This window comes from Zootoca vivipara, chromosome Z1, assembly GCF_965207765.1.
Source record: "Zootoca vivipara chromosome Z1, rZooViv2.hap1.1, whole genome shotgun sequence".
NCBI classification, from domain to species: domain Eukaryota; kingdom Metazoa; phylum Chordata; class Lepidosauria; order Squamata; family Lacertidae; genus Zootoca; species Zootoca vivipara.
Genome location: NC_142583.1, coordinates 46,843,995 through 46,868,387, shown reverse-complemented (window position 1 = coordinate 46,868,387; position 24,393 = coordinate 46,843,995). Strand labels below are relative to the sequence as shown.

Below are 24,393 nucleotides of genomic sequence, written 5' to 3'. Positions count from 1 at the left end.
GGCAAGGCTTGCCGACGTGCGTTGTGACGGCTCGCCGGCCTGCTGGGAGCTGTAGTCCCTAAGGCAAGGCCACGTTGCTAAGCAGCGGCTTGGCCGGCGACGCTTACGAAGCGGCGCGGTTTCTGCAGCCGTCGCATACCTGTGACGCCCGTTGTAAAGCGCGGCCGGAGATGCAAAGCGGCGCGCCCGGTTACGAAGGCCGCCGCTGCGATGAAAGAGACGCCGCTGTCCAACTGCGAGAAGCGGTTCCTGCTCCGGGCTATTGAGGAGCGGAAGGTGCGAGGTGGCGGGACGTGGGTGCTCCTACGCAGGACTGCGCGCGTTTATGTGCCGGGACTCGCGGGGGAAAGTGCGCCGCTGGCGGGGTGGGCGTGCCTTCCTTCCCGCGCGGTTCCCGGGAGCGTGTTGTTTAAAAGGTGGGAGGGAGAAGATGTTACTAGCTGTCATTAACTCGCGTGGTGAAAGAACGACTCGACCTCTGGCAGTGGATGAAGCTGTATTCCCCAGCCATTCTGGGTGGCTTACAGCTCATAAAAAATGGTAACACATTAGACATAAAAAAATTCCTGATACAGGGCTGCCTTCAGAAGCCTTCTATAAGTCAGATACTGTAATTGTTTATTTCCTTGACATTTGATGGGAGGGCGTTCCACAGGGCAGGCGCCACTATTGAGAAGGCCCTCTGCCTGGTTCCCTGTAACTTCGCTTCTCGTAGTGAGGGAACCGCCAGAAGGCCCTTGGAGCTGGACCTCCATGTCTGGGCAGAAAGATGGGGGTGGAGACGCTCCTTCAGGTATACTGGGCCAAGGTCATTTAGGGCTTTAAAGATCAGCACCAACCCTTTGAATTGTGCTCAGAAACGCACTGGGAGCCAATATAGGTCTTTCAGGACCGGTGTTATATGGTCTCAGTGGTCACTCCCAGTCAGCAGTCTAGCTGCCGCAATCTGGATTAGTTGTACAGTACTTTCCGAGTCACCTTCAAAGGTAGCTCCATGTAGAGTGCATTGCAGTAGTCTAAGTGGGAGATAACTAGAGCAGTCTGCGGGCAGGTAGGGTCTTAGCCTGCATACCTGGTGGAGCTGATAAACAGCTGCCCTGGACGCAGAATTGACCTGCACCTCCATGGACAACTGTGAGTCCAAAATGACTCCCAGGCTGCGCACCTGGTCCTTCAGGGGCACACTTACCCCATTCAGGATCAGGGAGTCCCCCACACCTGCCCACCTCCTGTCCCCCACAAACAGTACTTCTGTTGAATTGTACATTGCCTTGGCGTGTGGAGGGCCAAAGGGCAGTTTATAAATATTTTTAATATTTCTGGAAACCTTGCCCACCAAAAGGTGGCTACTCTAGTGTTAAAGACTGTTGGAATGTGTAAGGGAAATCTAAGCTGCATCCAGCAATTGTTGACTTTGTGCAACCGCTTCTTTATTTCTGTGGCTTACCTTCCCAATCCCACACTTCACATCTGTAACACTGCTGTGCTCTTAATTTGTAGCGTCTGGATGGGCGACAATGCTATGACTACAGAAACCTCCGCATTTCCTTTGGCACTGACTATGGCTGCTGTATTGTGGAGCTCGGAAAAACCAGGTATTTCAAAATAAAGGAACACAAGTGAACCACCTCACTGCCACCATTTCTGTCATGGCAGTCTGTCCTCAGCTGGGAAGAATGCTGTGCCCCTTATTTGGGGACCTACTTAATATAGCAGGCAGGAGAAAGTTGTGAATAAAAAAAGCAGGAGAAATCCAGGTGGGAGAATCCACAGCTACTCTATTTCTTCCTTCATATTGAACTTTAGGAATAATGGGAAGGGCCATAGTTCAGTGGTAGAGCATCAGCTTTGTATACAAAAGGTCCCAAGTTCAATTTCCAATATCTCTTGCCTGCATAGCTGCCAAGTTATCCCTTTTTTAAAGGGATTTTCCATTATGCTGAATAGGCTTCCTCGCGAGAAAAGGGAAAACTTGGCAGCTATGCTTGCCTGGAACTCAAGATAGCTGCTGCAACTCAGTGTAGAAAATATTGAGCTAGATGGACCAATGGTTTGACTCAGTATAAGGCAGTTTGCTGTGTTGCCAGTGTCAATTTGTGGGTTACAACTTAGCAACACATTTGTCTCAAGGCTTGCAGTTAACTTATCCAAGGTAAATTTCACCTTAAGTCCAGAGACTGGAATTTTAGAATGATTCATTGTTTGCTTTCCTGTCACATGTCAATAATTAGTAAGGTGTTAATTTTTTTCTTTCTAAAAGCTTGTCTTTGGGGGTGGCTTCTCTTTCTGCAGAGTTCTTGGGCAAGTGTCATGTGAACTTGTCGCCCCAAAGCCAAATCGTGCAACAGAGGGCATACTTTTCTTTAATCTTGAACTCTCTCCTATGGCATCACCTGCATTTGAGCCTGGAAGGTATGTGAGTGTTTCCCCTACTCCCTGTAATGTCAACAAGCAAAGATAAAGTGGGGAGGGACCTGTTCCTGGCTTTGAAATTGTTAGGAGCTAATGCTTTGTGTCTTTGTTGTTGTTGTTTTCATTCTAGACAATCTGAGCTGCTTATAAAACTAAACCGACTGTTAGAAAGATGTCTAAGGAACTCCAAGTGTATAGATACTGAATCTCTCTGTGTTGTTGCGGGTGAAAAGGTGTGTGATTGAATGAATTCTGACATTTTAGTCAATTATTTTCCTTTTCTTTTTTGCATTATATTTTTTTGGATTGTGAACCCGTGGACACGGATTTTTGTTCTTTCTCTCTCTTGTTGCATGGTACCTAGTACCTATTAGGTGCTTTTATATGTATATACGGTATAATCTTAATTATTTGCCAGGAATGTCTTAATTTTTAGTAAACCAATGGTGGGCACTGAGTTAAATGAGACTTAAACCTACATAAGGTTATAACTCTGCTGATTATTTATAGAGATAATGTATGGTACATGGCAAAGGTATTTTAAATGTCTGCTGAACTGTAGAAGAGACCCCAGCATTTATCTGCTAAAGGTATTCAACAGCAAAATATTTATTTATTCTGTAAAAGTTTTTATATGCTATCCTGTCATAAAATATAAGGGTGGTATGCAGCGTTATAAACACCTTAAAAGTTCATTAAAAGCATTGCAAAAAGTATTGCTGGAGAATAGTTAATACTGGTTTGCTATTAATATTGGTTTGCTCTCTTTCTCCAGCAGTAATGGGGAACATGTGAACCTCTCATCATCCCTGGCCCTTGGCCACGCTGGCAGAGTTTGATGGGAGTTAGAATCCAACAACATCTTAGAGGGCCACAGGTTCCCGATTTCTGCTCTACAGTGACATACACCTATATTTTTAGATCCTTTGCAGTGTGTGTGATCACTGATGAGAATGTCTTGTTCAATATTCCTGCAGATAATGCCTTCCCATGTTTTTAGTAGCCTCTTGGAAACCAGCAGAGCCTAGACGTGTGACCTTATATTCACATAAGTTTTGATTCTTTATTCAAATACGTTTTCTCTAGTTTTTAATGGGATTTCTAAGGAGGCACAAGGCAAATGTATGAACAAAATATGACAGCAAGACTTTTAGGGTTATATTTGCTGAACATTAAAAAACTGAGAAGCAAAGTGAAATGCATTGCTTGTTGTTTTTTTATTCTGAGGTCTGGCAAATTCGTGTGGACCTGCATTTGTTGAATCATAATGGAAACATTATTGATGCTGCAAGCATAGCAGCAATAGTGGCATTATGCCACTTCCGGAGGCCAGATGTGTCTGTGCAAGGAGAAGAAGTAACACTGGTAAGTTGCTTCAGTCTTTCATTCTTGACTTTCCCTTTAAGTAGAATCCTGATGGTCCATCAGTGTGAGTTACCTTTACAAAGGAAAGCAACATATTTGGAACTTCGTAAGCAAAAGGACATAGTACTCAAAATCAGTTAGCACAGAGGAGTACAGCCTTGCACTGATAAGAACCTAAGAAATGCCTTGTTCAATCAGATCAGGGTCCAATGTTCTTTGCAATAATTCCTGTAGGCACTAGGTTGTCTACCAATAATTGGTTTGTGGGCTGCTATCCCACTTATATATTGTCTGATTTTGGATTTTGGATTTGTGATAGCTGTACCGTATATGCTGGCGTATAAGGCGACTGGGCGTATAAGACGACCCCTTACTTTTCAAGTTAAAATATAGAATTTGGGATGTACTCCAGCCCTTTTTTGGCGGGGAGGGGAGGCTGTCTTCTCCAGCACTCAAGTCTGCAGCCGGGGAAATGGTGGTTTGTTTGTTTGCTTGCTTGCTTAGTTATTGAGAGGGGGAAAGAAGCCAGAGAGAGGAGAGATAGAGAAGCAGAGACATCGATCAAAAGGACGGAGAGGGAGAGGGAGAGGGAGGCAGAGACAGCAAAAGGGGGAAAAGAAACCATAGAGAGGATAGCGATAGAGGGGCAGAGACATTGGAGGCTCACACAGCCAGCGAAAGACGCTGAGCAGCAATGAAAGAGAGAGCTGAGCAGCAGTGAGAGAGCGGAGAGAGAGACAACGAGGCTGGCTCAGTGAGCAAAAGGGGAATAGAAGCCAGGGAGAGGGAGAGAAACCATAGAGAGGATAGCGATAGAGGGGCAGAGACATCGGAGGCTCACACAGACGCTGTGCAGCAGTGAAAGAGAGAGCGGAGAGAGAGAGAGACGGAGAGATCCCTTTGCTTTGCGCTGACAAAAAGAGAAGAGGCAGCAGCTTGACACCAATGAAATACACAAAACTGTATCTCTGCGCTGATCCAGGTCACAAAGCCATGAGGTAGCCATTCTCCCTGGCGGGGAGGAGCCCCCTCCCGAGCGCGCTTCTTTGCGTTCATATGGTCACTGCATACAGTGGGGATGCGGCCGTTTTTGAGCTCCCCCCACCGTATGCGGTGACTGCAGATTCTTGGACCCGGCGTATAAGACGGGCCCCCAACTTTTGAAAAAATTTTCCTGGGTTCAAAAGCCGTCTAATACGCCAGTATATACGGTATATCAAATTTGAAGTTGGGATAAGAGCAGGAAACATCTATTGATTTGCTTAGCGACAAAGAGTTGATCAGCTTCAGTTGAGACTCCTCACTAAGGCAAGTGGGGAGCCATGTATGTCACCCTAAGTTTTTTAGAGGATGGGCAAGATATTCAAATACAATAAAAGTATAAGTCATTTAACAGTATATCTATTAAGCTATGTTCTTCTCAACTCTGAGGGCTGGAAATGTCTCTTCTTACAGTATTGAAAGTCATGTAACCACTCAGTTTTATTCTGTAACTAGTCAGTAAGAATTCTCAGTTATGTATTTTTTGCTAAGTAAAATATTCCTTTGTATTGGATTATTTAGTATACCCCTGAGGAGCGGGATCCTGTCCCTCTGAGTATCCACCACATGCCTATCTGTGTAAGCTTTGCTTTCTTCCAGCAAGGGTAAGTTAATCTTGTTCCATGAGCTGAAAGCAACTTGCCAGCATTTCTAGAATTCAGGCGCATAACACCAAAGAGGTACCATGGGGTGGGTTCTTGAAAGTGAGATAGTATGCCGTCTTAATATGAGAAATCAGTTAGTTATTGCAGTGTAATATGACTGATTTTAACGAGTGTTTTATCAGCATAGGTTTTAATTCACAAACACATCTTAAACATATACCTAACATCCTGCACATTGTATTGTTTAAATTTTCATTGATCCTCTTTTTGGGATTAAACACTTACTGATAGTTTGTAAAATGATTGCAGGACCTACTTGTTAGTGGATCCCAATGAACAGGAGGAACGTGTAATGGATGGTCTTCTTGTGATTGCCATGAATAAGCACCGTGAGATTTGTACAATACAGTCCAGTGGTGGAATTATGCTGCTAAAAGATCAGGTAATACGGAAGTTTCTGAAGTTTGAGTATTAAGCTGTGGATCACACTCCTTTATGCAGATAATTAATGTTTCACCATTCAGTAATCCATCTTCACATATGGTCTTGATTGCATTTTGAACTGGATAGGTACTTTTAATATTATTCTGCAGAGCATGTGTGAGACAGAGTGAGAAGGAAGAGCTTGCACATTTAGGTGCCTACATGGAGATAGAAAGCTTCAAGAGGCTGGGCTTGTTAATAGTCGATTGACTGTTTGAATGGAGAGACACTTCCCTGCACTGCAAATATTAGAAAGTATACAAATGAGACATTTGAACCAGGCTTGCAAAGCTTTTGCATAAAAAAAACCACTTTTAACCTAAGAATGGCTTGACCTCTTCAAGGACAAATAATTGCTTAGACCTAAACTTGCAATTCTATCAAAGTATCACCTAATTTGAATATTGCTAAAATCATACTTTTGCTAAAGTTTAAGGGAAACTATCCCATGATGCAGTCTTCCAATAATTATTTGCTACATGACTTTGTACAGTACTATTAGCTCAAAATATTGGTTGTTTCTGCCGCCCTTTTTTTCTGAGTTGAAATAGAAGAGAGAAACCTGTAACTTCATAGAGTGAATGCTGCCGTTTATTCCTATACAGTATGTACTGTATTTTTCGCTCCATAAGACGCACCCTTTTCTCCTAAAAAGTAAGAGGAAATTCTGTGCGTCTTATGGAGCAAATGCATGGTCCCTGGAGCCGAATTGCCCAGGGGCGAAAAGCAGATCATGCTTTTTTTTTTTTAGAAAGAGCTAAAGGCTAACAACAGGGAAAGAGAACCACTCAGCAGCTGATTGCAAGAGATCTGGAGGGAGATAAGAGAAGCTAGCTCCCTTCCCTGCCAAGCTAGCTCCCTTCCCTGCCCCACCCCCTTGCCTAGGCCTCCATTGTTGTGTTTCCCCAGCAACATGTGACTGGCGGATTAGATTATCTGTCTGGAAACTGTAGAAATGGCTCCCTTTCCTTTCCTTTCCTTTCCTTTCCTAAAGAAGCTGCAGAACTGTGAGTTGAACTCCATAAAAACAGATTTTTTTCCCCTTTGCAAGGTAAGCTGCACAACTTTGAGCTAATGTTCAAAAAAATGGAGCTTTCCCCCTTTGCAAAAGAAGCTGCACAATTGTGAGCTGATCCTCAAAAAAATGGAGCTTTCCTCCTTTGCAAAAAAAACCCTGCATAACTGAGCTGATCCCCCCCAAAATGGGGCTTTCCCCATTTGCAAAAGAAGCTGCACAACTTTGAGCTGATGCTCAAAAAAAATGGAGCTTTCCCCCTTAGCAAAAAAACCTGCACAACTCTGAGCTGCCCCCCCCCCAAACAGGGTTTTCCCCATTTGCAAAAGAAGCTGCACAACTGTGAGCTGACCCCCCCCCAAAAACAGGGCTTTCCCCCTTTCCTCCTCTAAAAAATTAGGTGCGTCTTTTGGTCAGGTGCGTCATGGCACGACAAATACGGTAAACAGACAGCCTTTTAAATCCTTTAATTAAACTTCATTTAATCCATTTTAAAGGTTTCGTATTACTCAAAAACCCAGTAATTCCCAGAAGTCTTGGCTGGTGGGCCGGTCCACTGTCCCTCAGACCTTGTGGGGGGCCGGACTATATTTTGAAAAATAATAATGAATGAATTCCTATGCCCCACAAATAACGCAGAGATGCATTTTAAATAAAAAAAACACATTCTACTCATGTGAAAACATGCTGATTCCCGGACCATCCGAGGGCCGGGTGATTGGGTACCCTGGTTTAAGGGCATGGTATCCTCAGTCTGCTCCCTTGCTATGAATTGACTACCCAGTTTCTGGCTTCTGAAGCATATTCATTATTTCATCTTTCCCTGCCCCAGATCTAAGAACTTGACCATCCCTCATATGGAGTGAACACATGCTCTGACAAAACCTGTTAGCTTATATTTGCTTATGTCATGATATTGATCTATTTACCACAGGTTCTGAGATGCAGCAAAATAACCGGTGTTAAAGTAGCAGAAATTACAGAACTAATTCAAAAGGCCTTGGAGAATGATCAAAAAGTTAGGTTAGTATGTCACAGGTACTCACCTGCATCACCAATTTGTTCCATTTTAAAATTAATCTACAAATTTTCTCAGTCAGACTTTGTATAAAATCTGCCTGATTGGTTTTCTGTATCAGAATAGTTGAATTGGACCATTAGTATTTACTCAGGCCATTAGAAATAGGGAAGAAATATATTAGGGCTGTCAAGGATGCTTCATTTGGCCACCAGAATAAGGGTATGAGCCAGATGATAAGTATATATTACACCACTTATACATCAGTAACCCTGGCTGCCAATTTGTTTCTGAACTCAACCTAAAATGTTACTGATCCCTGAGATTGGCAATGTTGTCCCAGCTGTTTTTAATTGTTCTGTAACTTTGTGAGTCACTTTGATGGAAAATATTTTTGAAAGCAGGATATAAATTGAAAGAGAATCTATATTGCTTATTTATATTTGTTTTGTAGAACATGTCAACATTCTAAATGTTTATGTCCATTTCATAAAGGAACTTTTCTGTCTGTTTTAACAGGAAAGAAGGAGGGAAATTTGGATTTGCAGAATCTATTCCCAGCCAGAAAATAACAGCCTTTAAGATAGATCAAGCCCCAATTGATACTAATGATGTACAAGAGCAAGCTGAAGAAATAATCTCCAAAGCATTTCCACCTTCCGAAGTGTATCCTTTTTCTTTTTATTCCCTCACATCAATGTGTTAGGTGATTGATGTTAAGCTAGGATCCCGTGCTTTAGAGCTGTTCTTTTACAATTGAAAACATTTTTACAATTCTAGTTTCAATGGCAATACCTACACAATTTTTTAATAAAAGGGTGTCCAAGAACAGCATGAAGATTCACGGCAGCAGGAAAGAGCATATAGCCACCAGGGTTGTGGTTATCCCACCAGGGGAAAAGTTAACTAGATGTTGAAAAAATTCACAAATGTCCTAAGAAGGAAGCTGTTGCTCATCTCTGCTGATGATGTTCATAATGATCACAATTGCCTATGGTATCCACAATAACGAAAGTGCTGATTAAACATTCTGTGACTAAGCAAACCCAGCAAAATGTTGAGGAAAGAAGGTATCTGACGCTTGTGCATCATATTGATAACAACACACTGTGTGCTAAAGGCTATTGTGCAGAAAGGTATCAGAGTAGGTATCACTTTGCTGTGTTCCTAAGTAGCCCTGTTTAGGGACGTTTTTAATGTTTAATGCTGTATTGTGTTTTTAATATTCGGTTGGGAGCTGCCCAGAGTGACAGGGGAAACCCAGCCAGATGGGCGGGGTATAAATAATACATTATTATTATTATTATTATTATTATTATTATTATTATTATTATTATTATTTACTATACATTTTTGTCAAAAAATTATAGACAATTTATACCATTGCTGAATTGCATGCAAGTGTTCAGCACAGACTGAAGCTTGTTCCTCCAAAATAAAAAGCAAAATGTGATACAAGGTGGGCTTTCTGACTCAGAAATGGACCTGACCAAGTCCCTCATACTGTAATGAAATCTGGATAATGTCTGCATTTTGCTTAATGAACCTAGCTCGTCCAATCCCATTTTATGGGCTTCTGGCACAGCCCAGATTGGAGAAGGACATGAGAGTTCATGGGGAGATTTTGAGGAATCTGAGAAGGAAGAGGAGGAAGATGAAGTCACCCCAGATGAACCAATAACTGTAGAAGACCAGAGTATGGAAACAGGAGACACTGGTGTTAGAACCAGAAATCAGAAAGGTTGGTACCTTTAGCAGCAGTGCTTCACGAAAGATCGTGGGTAATATCAAATGGGAAAACACAGCTTAAAAGTTGTAAATTAGTGTCTGTAGATGTTTCTGCTTTAGTGCATGCTAATTATAGGTAAGCAGGAATTCTTGGCTACAACAACAGACAGCTGAATATTCAGAGGAGACAGTTTGAATATTGTCTTGAATAAAGTCTGTTTATTGCCAACCAGGCTGGGCCAGATCCTGAGCTCATTGCCCAATGTGGGCCAGTTTCACAGCACCTGTCAGTCACATGATGTCAATGTGACATCTGATGACCCACCCCCCAGCTTCAAAATTGTAATCTTAAGTGCACCCACAGTATTTCCTTCTTTGCAGCCTGTCTTGAACTTGAGATGGGCTGCAAAAGTAAGATCCTTGCCAAAAGCACGGTTTGCAGGCAGATCAGCGGTGGTTGCAAGCCAGGATTAACTTGGGAGCTCAGGAGTCAAACTAATCCCAGCAAAGTTTGCATTTGGTCCCAAATTTAAAAGGTCCTGCATATAAGCCCTGCTTTCCAAATAATTATTGGGAGAACACGTTGAGGCTCATTCATGACGGTTCCTTTGCAGCTGTGTCTTTACCCACCCCACACCTAGTGACACACATATTGCTTGGCCTGTGGGCCCAAGGTTTCCCACTGCTGCTCTGCACCCTGTAATTAGGCTACCTGTTTTGTCAGTTTTCTGCACTATGTTGCTGTTGAATCAGAAAAGTTAAAGTTTTAGCAAACTGATATTTTCCAATTAGTGGGACGGGCCCTTCCCTTAACTCAGAATTCGTTAGAAACATGAAAGTCTTTGAAGTGGAGTTTTAGAGTTGGAACGAGAGTAGTAGTTTTTAAGACTGTAGTTAGGGATGATGTGGGCTGGTGGAAAAATAGTTGCAGGCTATAAGCATTGGCAAGCTGGAGAGAAAAGTGTCAGGCTGTTAATGCAGCAAGCTATGCAGAGGGACAGAGGGCCATAACTGACTTCTGCTGGCATCCAAGGCTGTGGCCATGGGAGAGGCAATAACCTTATGGAGTGTTGCTTTGAACCCCTCCATCGTATGCTCAGGTTGTATATATGTGTAAATAACCTATATCCTAAAGATGCCAAAGGGAACAGATGTAAGTGTCTGGAACCCCTGGAATCTCATGCCAATGTGTGGCGTGTACACAATTCAAGATTAACCGTGGTGCCAACGCACACATTACAGTTGCCACCAGCCTGAAATGGCACACCCTTTCTGCACTTCTGCTACAGCATATCATTTATCATGTTGTTCCAGATGAAACCCATGTACCAATGAATAATTTTCTGCTACAGCATATCATTTATCATGTTGTTCCAGATGAAACCCATGTACCAATGAATAATTTTCTTACATTTTTAAGATGAGACAATCGTGTTGTCTGACAGTGAAGAGGAAGATGTTGTTATCCTGGAGCCAGAAATTGCACTCAGCAGGTAATCACAAGGGCATTATCTGTTTCTGTAGCTGGCTGTGTTTGACTGAGACTTACTGCTAGTATGGAAGGGGATTCAGATCAGCTTGGCTGCTTTGAACCACATGGAGCATGGTCGGGAATGCACACATTTCTTGTGAGCAAGGCACCTAGCACTGCTCCCCACCCTGGCGGTCTTACTTCCACTAGTTTTATTGAACAGATGAGAAATTCCACTTGGAAGTCACTTCCAAGCAGTGTTCAAATTGCAGGACTAAATGCCCACCCTAGTCCATAGCATATCTGTAACTCAAGTGGGATAGAAAATAGGGATCAGTGAGGCATAAAAAACTAATACGGTAGATTAAAAAAACCCAAATAGCTCTATATTCAGAGATGTCCTTTAAGATGAACATTGTTACTAAACTGCTTCGAAGTTGTGCCTTTGGAGGAGGCCCAAAATCCAGAATGAATAAATGTGTTCTGTATCTAGCCCACATGATCTAAACAAAGTAAGTTCATTTTAACTGAAAGTTAGCTACAGATTCAAATAGAAGTTTTTGCATCTGACTCAGGAAGAGATTTTAGTATTCTAGATGTGTTTAAGCTTTTCCACCTTGTGAAATGTTTACTTAAAATTTTATGCTAAGGGGGAAGAAAAGGGTATATTTCTATATTTTTATGTATTTAGCTGGAACTTGAAATAAAAGAAATCTAAATATTGCATTACTGTATAATTGTTACCTCCCCCCCCATGTAATGCAAGTTAAAGGTGAATTCTGAACCCAGGAAACAAGTTCCTACATCTCTTCTACAGTTACAGACCCACTCTCTTCCACTACATAAATGTATTGGTCATAGCCAAAGTCCCATAGTCACTGAGTTGTCTATCAGCAGGTTTAAAACCTTAAGGCTGGGTAGTGCCTAATAGCAGTTTCTGAAACTGGGGGTGGTAAAGAGGATGCAGATAAGGGTTCAGTACTGTGAATTCTAAATATATTAAGTGATTAGTGCAGCTTATTCCCATATAAGCATGCCTGTGGTAAGGAGCACAGCCTTCAAGACACAATGCTAATCTTGCAGAGACTTGGTCACATTCACAATTCCATTTCCCCATTGCTTCCCCTCAGGAAAACCCAGTTCACACTGAATTGGAACAAATGGCAGTTGGATTTTTCATGGACTGCTGTTTGTTCCATCTGAGCACTAGTGTGTGGTTTTTCCAGGGGAAAGGCAAAACTACTATGTGGAAGTGTAAATGAGCTCATATTTTTGTATAACTGAAAATTAATATATAGTTTGATGAACAAATGGACGGGCTACTGGATTTTGCTGTAACGTGACTGCTTTTCTTCCCTACAGAACTGAGTCTTCCCCAAAGCAGGACATCAATAAAAAAACAGCTGGCAAAAAGAAGAAAAAAGCTGATTGTTGAAGTTTTATTGTTTACATTAAACTTGCTTGCTCTGTATACTGTAACTTAATGTGTATGTGCACATGCAAGGAATTGTCATGGTGTGTTCCCTTGCTTAAGTGCAGTATCTTTTTCAAATAAAGTTTAGGCAGAACTGGACTAGGGCTCTATTCTGTGTAGCTCTTTACTAAAGGAAAGGTGAGCATCTGACCAGTTACTTGATCTCTGCTTTCCGATCACAGGGCTATGGCAAAATAATATTTCCTCCTCTTTGACATCCAAACCTCTAGGTCAGTGTTAAAAGTGACATTTTTAGAAATAGCCCTATAAAATGGTATTGAGAAGGTCCTATGGAGCACTTATATTGAAAATAGGTTACATTAACACAAAGGCAGACAAAGTCCTCTTTCAGGATTTTATTGACCAGCTTCAAGATGGTTTACACATAGGTCTTTACATGCAATTAATTTGCTGTGAGCACATGTGAAGCAGTATTCTATCTTACAGAAAATCCTACTTAAATATGAATATAAAATTAGCCACCCTTACAAATATAGAAAACCTTTCAAACCAGGGCTTAGTTTGTACAGCAGACCCACTACTTCCACCCTGTATTAATACGCAACAAATTTGAACAGCTACCCAAGCCTAGGACCTTGGCTAGCTGTAGTTGGGTTGCAGAGTAGTATGCTTGAGTTGAGATCACTGTTCAGCACTGTGCTACCTCTAGCATCAAATCCGTGGCCTTTACGTCTGTAGGTTATAGTTTGGCATGCTCAAATAGGCAACACATTAAGTAGTTCCAATTTGTGACCTCAGAGTACAAGCCAAGACAGTTTTCAGACAGCAATAGCTGTCTATATAGCCTTCCTGTGACAAGAATGCTATTTCTTGCCCTTGTTTTCATGACTCGGTTTCTGTGGGTTAGAGTGAAAATCTTTAATGCAGCGTTTCATAAGCTACTGTAGCAGCATGAACTTAAGTGGCACTACTGCCACCAGCAGGCACAAACATCTAATAACCAGTCAACATTCTTAATGGCTACGCAGAACTGTCAAAAGTAGCATCACTCTTAAATTATATTAAGCATTAGTTGACTTTCCCAAATATGCTGTTGCAAGTTAATTGTATATAGGAGTCTGAATAGACTGAACATTCCTTCGTATTAGTATTTCAAGTATGTAGACAAACTCTATTGAATTTTCTTGATTTGACATTTAGAGTCAGAATCCCTACTTGCATGCTCTTATTTTTTAAAAAAGGGTCAGCAGTACTTAAGTGGTTGACCTGCATGGTTTAAGTCTGTTTCAACAGAACTTTTAAAGGTGCGTCACCTAAGTATTTAGAACAAGATTGCATGTACAAAAGTTTACATTAAAACATTATAAAAGTAGAAAACTTCACACAATTTTCTATGGTAATATACCAGAGTGATTGAAGTCTAAATAAAAGTTTAAAACTGTACAGTTGCCATTACAGGTAATATACACCTTTGAGATGTCAAGTTTGATTGTTATGATAAGATTAGTGTCTCTGGCGGGTCAATGAGTGATACTGCATGATATCTGAAAAAGATAAGGTTAAGACAAACACTTAACTTCTGCTCTCCAGCACAGTATTTATATTCAGTCAACTGTATTTGTGTAGAAAATGACAATATATTCTAATGCAGCAGCAGGCAATAGGTGTCTTCCCTGCCAATACTACCGTGTTTCCCCTTTTTTAAGACACCGTCTTATAACTTTTTTCCCTCAAAAAAACACACGGTGGCTTATTTTCAGGGGGTGTCTTTTTTTCTTTCTTTTTTTTAAAGTGCCGGTACAACTGGGTCCCACTGGCTCAGGATGCTCAGCGCTCTCTTCCACGCGCATTATCAGCACCACACTCTAGCCAACTGAGCTATCCAGGTTTTACAACATAATACTGTAACATAATGCACAACATGATGTACATAACATCCATTAAATGAAACAAGAAAATAAGGAGATTATTTAAATACAATACATAATACATAGCAAGCAATTGCAGCAATTGAAACTGGGATTTTTTAATGCTACGTGTGTCCTCTACCATTATTGCTGTCAACCAGGCTGGCAGCAGCTCTCCAGGATTTCAAACTTGGGGGTACCTGGGGGTTAAACCTGGGATCCTTATGCATACAGAGCACAGGGTGCTCTGCCACTTTGTTATGGTCCTTTCCGTTTTCTGCCTCTTCTATTCTCTCCCTTTCCCCTCCTACCCATCCTGAGTCAAGGGCTCTCCTTCCTTGGAGGCTTTTAAGCAGAGGCTGGATGGCCACCTGCCATGTATGACCTAGCTGAGATTTTTGCATTGTAGGGGGTTGGACTAGATGACCCCCGAGGGTCCCTTCTAACTCTACAATTCTACCGATTCAACAAAGGGCATCATTATCACCATCACCAAACTGGTCCAAGCAACTAAGGAGAACGTCTTGCGTACACCCCTGTCCTTTTGATTGGCAGCTAAGCTTCGCCTGGCCGGCTTCCGAGTTGCAGCACCCGATTCTGCAAAGCTCGCCGCGCCGATGGGAGGACGCCCGCCTGCCTGCCGCGCAAGAAGTTAGGCAGAGCCGCACAAGCTGCACAAACTCTGCAAAGAGGCGGGGGCGGGGGCAGTCCTGCCGAACGGGTTGAGTAACCCCGCCGGCGGGATACGGAGATGGCGTAAGGGAGCTGCCTGCTTCTGAGGCGGCCTTTCGAGAGCCTCGGGCGGCAGAGAGGCGCTCCAGGGCTGGCGGCTCTCCTCGGGGACGGGAAGAGCCGCATTTCCTGAGGGGAACAGCCTGCGGGCTGGGCTCTGGGGAGGGGTGGGAAGGTGCTTGGCCCCTGCTGCCCCCTCAGCTGTGAGGTAAACCTGCAACGAGCCCACGCTTTTCCCTCCGCAAGCAACGAGCCCCTCTCTCTTTCCTCCTGACGCTCGTGCCCTTGGTGCTCCGTGCGGGAAGGAGGGGGAGAGGAGCGGCGTCAGCTCTCGGCAAGGAGGCCAGGGCAGCTGAATGATGAGCCAAAGAGGAACCTGCACGGCACCTTTTCTCTGTCGGGGAGGGGGGGGAGAGACGCGATCACAAACATACAGAGAGAGACAGACGCGCACACAGGGGGAGAGAGAGAGAAAGACACACAGGGAGAGAGAGAGACGCGCACGCACACACAGAGAAAGAGACGGACGCACACACACACACACACACACAGAGTGTGCAGCGCTGCTTCGCACTTTGTCAGCGCTGCAGCCGCCGCCACTTCCGAGCGCCAACCCGACCTGGCAGGCTTCCTCCTCCTGCCATGGCCGGCATTGCAGGAGCTGGGTCCTGCTGGCTTGTGCCCTCGGTGCTCCGTGCGGCACTGCTGCACGCTTTATCGGCGCTGCAGCAGCAGCCACCGCTTCCGGGCACCGACCCGACCCAGCAGGCTTCCTCCTCCTGTTGCAGCCAGCATGCTGGGTCCCGCTAGCTGGTTGGGGCGCTCAGTGGTCTTGCTCCGCACATCGCGGAAGTATGGCTTATTTTCGGGGTATGTCTTACATTTCTCAAATGATTAAAAACCCTGCCATGGCTTACTTTTTGACTACGTATTAAAAAGGGGGAAACACGGTAAACTACAGCTTCTATAATCCCCTACCATTGTCTATGCTAGGTGGGGCTGTTCCGTGTTTAAGTGAGCAAGATTGGAGGGCATCATGTTTGCCACCCCTGTTCTAGTGTACCCCCAACTGTTTAGACAAAAAGCATAGGAAAGAGACTTACTTTACAGCCTTGTATTTCTCCCGTATAGACTGTTGTGTATGCTGTGCCGCTGCCTGGTAGGTCTTGTGGAGGTCCATTATACAAGGCTTAAGACTTTCAATTGTGTATCCCGTAACTTCAGCAAGAGAGTCAGTCTGCCAAGGAAATTGTCAGATGGTTATTCAACTCTGCCTTTCAGCATTATTGCTGGAACACTGCTCCTATTTTCTTAGGCTTTGTCCTGAATCTGAAATTTGGCATTATCAAAGGAAGAGTTGGGGTTGACATAGGATGAACTGTAGGGAAAGATTTTTAAAAAGCATAGTAGGGAAGACCGTTCTTTCTCTACCTTTGTAGATTTATCTCCATGGTACTTACTAGCAAATCTGATTACTAGAATAAATGGCAGAAGAGAGCAAAGCCTGTTGTGTTAAGAGAGCCTAAAGATTATAGTACAGTAGTCCCGTAGTTTATTGCCTAAAGAACCTAGGCATGTTATGCACTCAAGTCACCCAGAAGAGATTATCCTTTTCAGTACCCTTAAGACCAGAATTTGCCTGTATGGTTGTAGATGGAGGAACATCATTTGAATTTAATGATGAAGGAATAGCATCAATGCTAATAATGGGTCAAATACATGAGTGTTTGGGGGGGGAGGGTTAAAAATGGGGGCAAGGGACACAGGTAGGTTGTACAGAAAGTGTCATACCAGAGCAGTTGGATATTATGGCCTATGAACCCTTGTGTGCACATTTTGCAGCCTTTTATTGGAACCTTCCAAGTAACAACTGTTCAATAGGACCACTGAAAGTGCCCAGCAATCGTTACAGGCCACATATTAAATAGCACTGATATTGTGTTCCTATGTGCCTCAAGGCAAAACACCTGCTCATCTTCTCCAATGTCAACTGAATGTCATACGTTGTCCCATAACAGTTAACTTTCAAGGCAGTTTGAAAGAGATAATACATCATAGCAAAACAGAAACAAAGCCTCTAAAGTTTCCAGGTACAAGGCTGGGAAAAATAAAGGTCTTTGCCTGGTGCTGGGAAGGACAATGTGGGTAACCAGGCAAGTCTTCACAGGGTGAGAATTTTCGACCTCAAGACAGCCAGAGGATACAGAAGAAGACATCTGATCCCAGTGTCCAGGCATGCTGAGGTGGAGGTAGACCCTTTGACACTCCAATATGTGTATTAAGGCAAGTATTATACATACCCAAGTTTTTCCAGAAATAGTATAGTTTGCTGTATGAAATGCTGCAGCAGCAATTACTGACGGCAAATATTTCAGGTATGTCTCAGCATCAATTAAACTCAGTTCTCCCAAGTACTGTAGAGAGAAAAAACTTGCTTAAACCTGGCCCATTGCATTTTTGTCATACAGAAGCTGCACTTTCAAAACAGGCAAACAAATTGTCTCTGTACATTAACAAACAAGCTGTGAGTGGGATTGACTAAACCAAGCCAACTCCTTCCTGTCCTACATCACACAAGTACAGGGAAATTGCGCCCTTCAAGTAGCACAGAAACTTCTAAGAAGCACCTGGAGAATATGCCATTCAGTTTGACTCATGCTATGCCCTCCTCTATCCACATTAGCTGGAGAAAGTTTTACCCCCCCCCCCCCTGCCAACAATAGTTAAGAGTTGGGATGGTTCCATCGTTACAGCATAAGTCTCTTAATCTCAGGGTCATGGGCTTGAGCCCCATGCTGGGGCAAGATTCTTGCCTTGCAGGGGGTTGGACTAGAGGACCCTTGTGGTCCCTTCTACGGTTCTAAGTAACACATGCCTCAGACAAAGCTCTTCCTTAAGAGAAGGCACCTGGTTCCCACAGGAACTGAAGGAAAAAAACAAAACCTTATGTGCAAAACCAACACTTACCGTTGCCAGGTTTTCCACTTGGGAGCTAGCTGGCTGATGCAAGAAGTATTGAGAAAGGAACTGGTTTATAGTAGGCGCTGCCAGATCAAATGAAAGGACTTTCAGAACTAAGTGCTCCATCCTGAGGACTTGTTTCTTTGTGTAAGTGTCATCTGTGATATATACAAATTCTGCTACTTCAGGAGGGTAGATTTCTTCAAACTTTCTAGTGTAGAAAGGAAAGCACTGCTGTAAGCATCAAGCTGCATTTGTCTCCATCCCTTGTACCACTTTGTATACTCTATCTGCCTCCAAGCACTTTGCTGCAACCAGCTTGGGAACTCTCGGAAGTAGGGAAGGTCCCGGGCATGTTCTAGGTACCCTGGTTTATATGCTGTATGCATCAGGCAATCGTGTAAAACACCAACAAGTTGCAATAGCATCTTAAAAAGATTTGTAGACCTGAATGTTTACAGCTCAAGATTTATATTCAAAGAGCAATACACTGGATTCATGTTTTTTTAATACAGACTGCACTCCCTCCGAAAGAGTAGACATGCAGTTTGGAGTGCTCATTGACCAGGCATTGTCATTCAATGCTCAGGTGGCCTCAGTGGCTAGGAGCACCTTTTAACAGCTTCAGTTGGTAACACAGCTATGGCCATTCCCAGACTGAGACAGCTTGGCTGCTTGGCATGGTAACCTCAGGTCTGAAATACTGCAATTGACTTTGTAGGGTTTCCTTTGGGCTTTACTCGGAAACAGCAACTGGTACAGAATGCAGCAGCTAGGTTGTTGACTGAGGTACAATAAGCCCAGAACTTACCCAGGGGTTACATTCTGGGGATTACACCTAAAGCCAAAATTGTGGATAGTCAGAACACACTGGATTCAATGGCAGGTGAGATTGGCAAAGTCCTTTTTCTCAGAACCCCCTCCCTTTAATTTGCCATGCATATGAAGCTGAATGTACAGAAGTTAAATATGTGTATGTGGCAGGCTTACTGTATTCCACCAAAACCATATAACACCTCTCCTTAGCGAGCAGCGCAGGCTGCCAATATTCTACCAGAAACAGTTCAAGGTATTGCTTTTAGCATTTCAGTCCAAAGCAACTTGAAACCAGGTAACCGAAGGGAACAACCCTCCCCATATCCCCATTCAGATGGGTAGCAAGAATACTGTGCCACTCCACCTGAAATTAGATACACACCCAGAATCATGTTTAGATGCCTATGGAAGACATTTAGGACAACTTTCCCCGAAGTGTGACCAAATGATTTATGGAACAGTCATTGTAGGAATAGCTTTTACAGTTTGTATTTTATTTTTTTCTTGTACACTATAATAATAAATAAATTAATAATAATAATAATAATAATATATTATTTATACCCACCCATCTGGCTGGGCTTCCCCTGCCACTCTGGGTGGCTTCCAACAAACATTAAAATACGTAAAATATCACAGATTAAAAATCTCCCCAAACAGGGCTGCCTTTAGGGTTGTTGTTGTTTTTTGACCTCAGGCTGTGAAAGAATTTACATATTTGTAAAATAATAAGCACATTTCAGCAGTACTCTGTCCAGATGCATACTGTATTTCCAATATGGGTGTCAGCACTGTACTTGGGAAGTGTTGAACGATTTTGCCTGTCTCTGGATTCTCAGAATTGGGAGATACTGGTTTTTATGAGACAAAACATAATATTCTAAAGTAAAACAAATATAGAATACAATGGATGTTAGGTTTACTTACGATGCCAACAGCATGGCAGCAGTTCCCAGAAGTTGAAGTTTCCCTCTTAGCACTGACATTGAAGACAGAAACCTGTCAATGTAGTTTACCGCCAAGTGCAAAGTTTCATTTTGGAGCTTGTACTCTTCGCCAACCTCCACTAGCCAGTCCACGAGAATAGCCCGCATATTGTTTGTGATGTCTGGCTGCTTCTTCATGTAACCTGCTTTGGGCTTGCATTTCACCTGTAAAGAGGTCATTGTTCATTACTTCCTGCCACTTTTTGAAGGGCTTTGGGCTGCTATGCAATTTGATTTTCTGCTGGGAGACTGCAAGCCAGCTTTACAACTCTGGGTTGGGGGAGTCATCAGGTCGCCACTGTTTTGGCCCAGTTTAAGATTTTGAAAAACAAGGAACCAATATTTTAAATTCACCTGCTCACAATTGATGGGGAGCCATCTGTGTGAGCAGACAACAAATTGAAAGAGGACAGTTATCCTGTTTGCATACATTGGTTCAGAGCTCCTTTTGATATTAAAAAAAGCAGTCAGACCTTTTTGCTATTAGATGCAAGTTTCCAAGAAATATGCTACCCAAGTAGCCTGGAGAATCAACACATTGTGTTGTAGATCAAACTGGAACAAATATGCCTCATATCTGAATTAGCACTTCTACTTGCCCTCACAACTGATCTAGTTCCTTACCAAGTTCATGCCAGCATGGTTTTATGACTGCAGGCCTCAATTTTTCCTTTCTACAATCAAGAGAGCTAACCAAAAGAGATAAATGTTAACTCTCACAATAGAAGCTATCCCTTCTCCACTTAACTGACCCCCACTACCCACCAGCTTTTTATACAGTATCTAAGTCAATTGTCTGCAATGCTATCACACCAGACAAGAGGCAAATTGCAAAGATAGCTGCATATTCACTTAGAATAGATTAAATGAGTGGTGACAGGACATACAAACCAGAATTGTATTACATAGGGGGACCTGACATTATTTGACCTACAGTAATATGTGTTTGTATGCATTTTACAAGGGAACAGAGCAGAAAAGCGACAGCCAAACCCTTCATATGAACACCCCAAGATAATCATGTTTGTGCAGTTAGAAGGGACCCAAACTCAATTAGGTAGAATTCCTCCCTCCAAAAATAAAATGTCTAAGCTGTATTCTCACCTCCATTTCCCTAAGATACTTATAGATGTCTTCAATGTAGTCTGGTACGTGGTTAACATTAATTCTCTGTTCCGTTTCTTCGACTATTGACATATCCATAACACTTGGAGATCCTAAAATGCAAAATATAGGGCAATTTAAAACCATTTTCATTCTTATGAAGCCTCTTAAGGTCAACAGTGAATGCTATAAAGCAGGCATGTTCAACTCCCAAGAGACTGCGATCTACTCCCACCGTAAAAAACCTGGCAGCGATCTACCCATTGGATTGATCCTTTTGGGGAGAATTGATCTGTTGAGCTTTTTTCTTAGGTTTTGGGCAATCGATCAGGATCACCCTATCGACCAGTGACACCCTGTGATCGAACCAGTAGATCATGATAAGCCGGTTGGACATGCCTGCTATAAAGCAACTGGAGGTTTGGTTCTTCCAAGTCCAGAGTAGTCTTTGCTTGTGTACTGTAGTTTTATGATCTAATAAATTAACCTGCCAACAGTTCAGAGTAACTGTTTCCTTAAAAAAACAAAAAAAACCAGTGGGGATAGCTGGGACAGCAAGGCATGAGACTTTTAATCTCAGGGTAGTGGGTTTGAGCCCCACATTAGGCAAAAAGATTGTAGGGGGTTGGACTAGATAACCCTTGTGGCCCCTTCCAAGTCTATGATTCTATGCCCTTAGTAGCAAATATAACCATGTCCACTACTCCTTTACTCCGGAAGACTAATCTGTATTGGGACACCTGGAGTGCACCCCAATATGACTAAAAGCCACAATTTCTTTAAACTTTGGGCTGGGACCCTGAAGTATGCAAGCTTATTCTTACCCTCACTGAAGCTCAGATCCATTGGGTTATCTATAGGTGTCAGAGGTTTCCTGATTCCCATTGAAGCGACTGCCGTCTTCAAACCTAGAGCCTCTTCACTTGAGATTCTTTTCGACATCATACGTTTTTTCTGCCTGGTGACATCAGGCTCATCCATATGGATGGTAAAAGCGGGCTGCTTATTCCCCATTTTGCCCAGGGGAACATCGAGGCAGTTTTCATCATTGGTACTCCATGGAATTTGGCTGAGGGAAGCCTGTAACATGAAGTTCACTGTTAGCAATCGCGCACCCAATACCTGACAATGGCCTTTGAAAACTTTTCCACTGACAGAACTCATTTTTCTTTTTCGTTTTTTAAAATAAAAGCCTGGGGAGTGTAGCAGTTTAAGTATGAGAGACTGAGACCCCCAGGTTCAACTCGAAGGCAGAAAACAGTGCAGTCATTATTTCCCAACCTCACAGGAGGAGAGAAGCGAAGGCTGAGTACCCTGACCTCCCTGGGGAAAGCGTGGAATCGTGAACTTAAGATGCCCTGCGGGTGTGTCCCCATGATCAGAGGCCACGCTACTGCTGCATGTCGCGGACTCCTCGGAACGAAGCGGGAGGCGATGCTCGCATACACCGTGGACCGAAACCACCGGCGAGGGCAGGGCGGCCAGAGGCGCGCCGCCCAGGTTGGCGCCCTCCCTCCGGGCGCCCTTTTTGGGACGCCCGGACCCGCCCGCGGGGAGCGCCCCCTACAGCCTCGAGGGCCGGCCGGCCTCCTCTCCCGCCACTGAGCCCCGAATGGAAGCTGCTCTCGCTTCCAAGGGCAGCAGCAGTAGCAAGGTGAGCGCCCAGGGGTTGAGGTGGGGGGCAACTCGCCCCCCTCCCCCCCCCATGCAAGGAGCCTCTCCGCCGCCTCCTTCTCTTTTCCGCCCGGAGCTCTAAGATGGCGGATGCGGGGTCTGGGGCAGCTCCGACCGGCCCTGGGGCGCGGGAAACTGCCCCCCTTCCCCTCCGCTCCGGCCCTTTACCTGCGGCTGGGCGAGGGGCTCCCGGTTGGCCCGCAGCAGCCCCAGAGCGACCCGCGTCCCCAGCGCAGCGCCCGCCAGCCGAGGGTCGCCCTTCGCTCCCGGAGGCACGTTCTCCTGGTTCTCCCGAGCCAGGGAAGCGGCGGCGGCGGCGGCTCCCGTCAGCATGGCGATAAGAGCGGCGGCGGCGACTGCAAAACCGGGGAGCCTCGAGCCGAACTGCTTTGAACGGACCCTGCAGCTTCCCTCTCGTTCTCTTTCGGGCCCGCACCGCTTTCGCCGTTCAAGTAGCCCGCGACGATTGAATCCACCAATGGGGAAGCGGCTGCCCTCGACGTCACGCCGCGGCACGGAAACTGGCGAGGGTCAAACAGCCGCGAGACGCGCTCGGGGGCGGGGCTTGGAGAGGAGCTCCGCCCGCCGCCCGCGGAGATGCTGCTGCTGCTGTTTATCGGCGGGACGGGTGCTCAGGGGGCGAATAAGGACTCCTTCGAGCTTTAGATCCGAGGTTTAATTCGTACGCAGAGGATTCTGCGAAGGTTCACATCTCTCTCGACGCCCCTGATTTTAGATGTCCTCGCGTAAGATCCCTGCCTGGAAACTTGGGAGGGCGGGAACAGCACGAAACGCCTCGGTAGAAGACACACGGCCATATTTTTTATTCTCTATATATTCATTTAATCAGGAACTTGTGGTTGAGATCGCTTTTCCGCATTCGCCATACCTTTAGACTGAGAGCACAGACCGTCTCTGGAAATGAAGCCTGCCGCTAAATAAAATCCCATTAGCTTCAATGTAACTTTTTTTTTGCCACGCACCAGTTTCATGCAGGCTTACTGTACTGATTTATGTCAGTCACTCAGAGCCTTGCCGGCTAAAAGCTGGGGTATAAATGTGAATAAATAAAAGTAAGTATATTGAGTTCAGGAGGACTCAATCCCATCTACGTTGTTCGGTCCCTGTCAACCTAGCAGTTCGAAAGCATGTGAAAGTGCAAGTACATAAATAGGTATTGCTTCAGCTGTACGCCGAGCGCCGCAACCCCAGAGTCGTCCGCGACTGGACCTAACGGTCAGGGGTCCCTTTACCTCACGAGAGCACAGAAACAAACTTTCGTACCACCTTTCCTTTAGACCTTTATTTGCAGTACCATTTCCTGCAATTTAGCTTGTGCATGAGCTTGCATGAGCTAACACTAGAAAAAGTGTTTTTTTCGCGGGGCGCGCGCGTTATTGAGTTGTTTTTATTTGGATATATATTGTGGTTTTTATGTTGATCTTTACTGTGAACTGCCCTGAGACCTCCGGGTATAGGGTGGTATATAAATGCTAATAATAATAAAATAAGGGGAATGTTCTGCTATTCACTTTGCAGATTGGGAGAGAGTAGCCTAGATGCAGGTGGCATCCAAGACATGCTACCACCCATGCAAGTACAACAGGGGATTGACAATATTTCCTTCTGTCAGCAACAAT

The 24,393-nt window shown here is 44.1% G+C and overlaps 2 protein-coding genes across 2 annotated transcripts; one reads left to right on the top strand and one right to left on the bottom strand.

The window, feature by feature from the left end:
* Positions 1–149: 149 nt before the first annotated feature.
* EXOSC9 (exosome component 9) lies at positions 150–12,711 on the top strand. Its single transcript, XM_035113468.3, has 12 exons — positions 150–276; positions 1,501–1,595; positions 2,293–2,412; positions 2,543–2,645; positions 3,640–3,777; positions 5,341–5,423; positions 5,733–5,865; positions 7,856–7,944; positions 8,459–8,605; positions 9,490–9,680; positions 11,088–11,160; positions 12,501–12,711. The coding sequence occupies exons 1-12, from the start codon at positions 211–213 to the stop codon at positions 12,571–12,573; spliced, it is 1,311 nt and encodes a 436-aa protein (XP_034969359.3). The 5' UTR covers positions 150–210; the 3' UTR covers positions 12,574–12,711.
* A 242-nt stretch (positions 12,712–12,953) lies between these two features.
* CCNA2 (cyclin A2) lies at positions 12,954–23,256 on the bottom strand. The gene is made up of 8 exons (XM_035113470.3): positions 22,922–23,256; positions 21,904–22,159; positions 21,080–21,192; positions 19,917–20,140; positions 18,180–18,384; positions 17,513–17,626; positions 16,316–16,449; positions 12,954–14,117 (listed from the first exon to the last, which is right to left on the bottom strand). The coding sequence occupies exons 1-8, from the start codon at positions 23,084–23,086 to the stop codon at positions 14,066–14,068; spliced, it is 1,263 nt and encodes a 420-aa protein (XP_034969361.2). The 5' UTR covers positions 23,087–23,256; the 3' UTR covers positions 12,954–14,065.
* Positions 23,257–24,393: the final 1,137 nt, after the last annotated feature.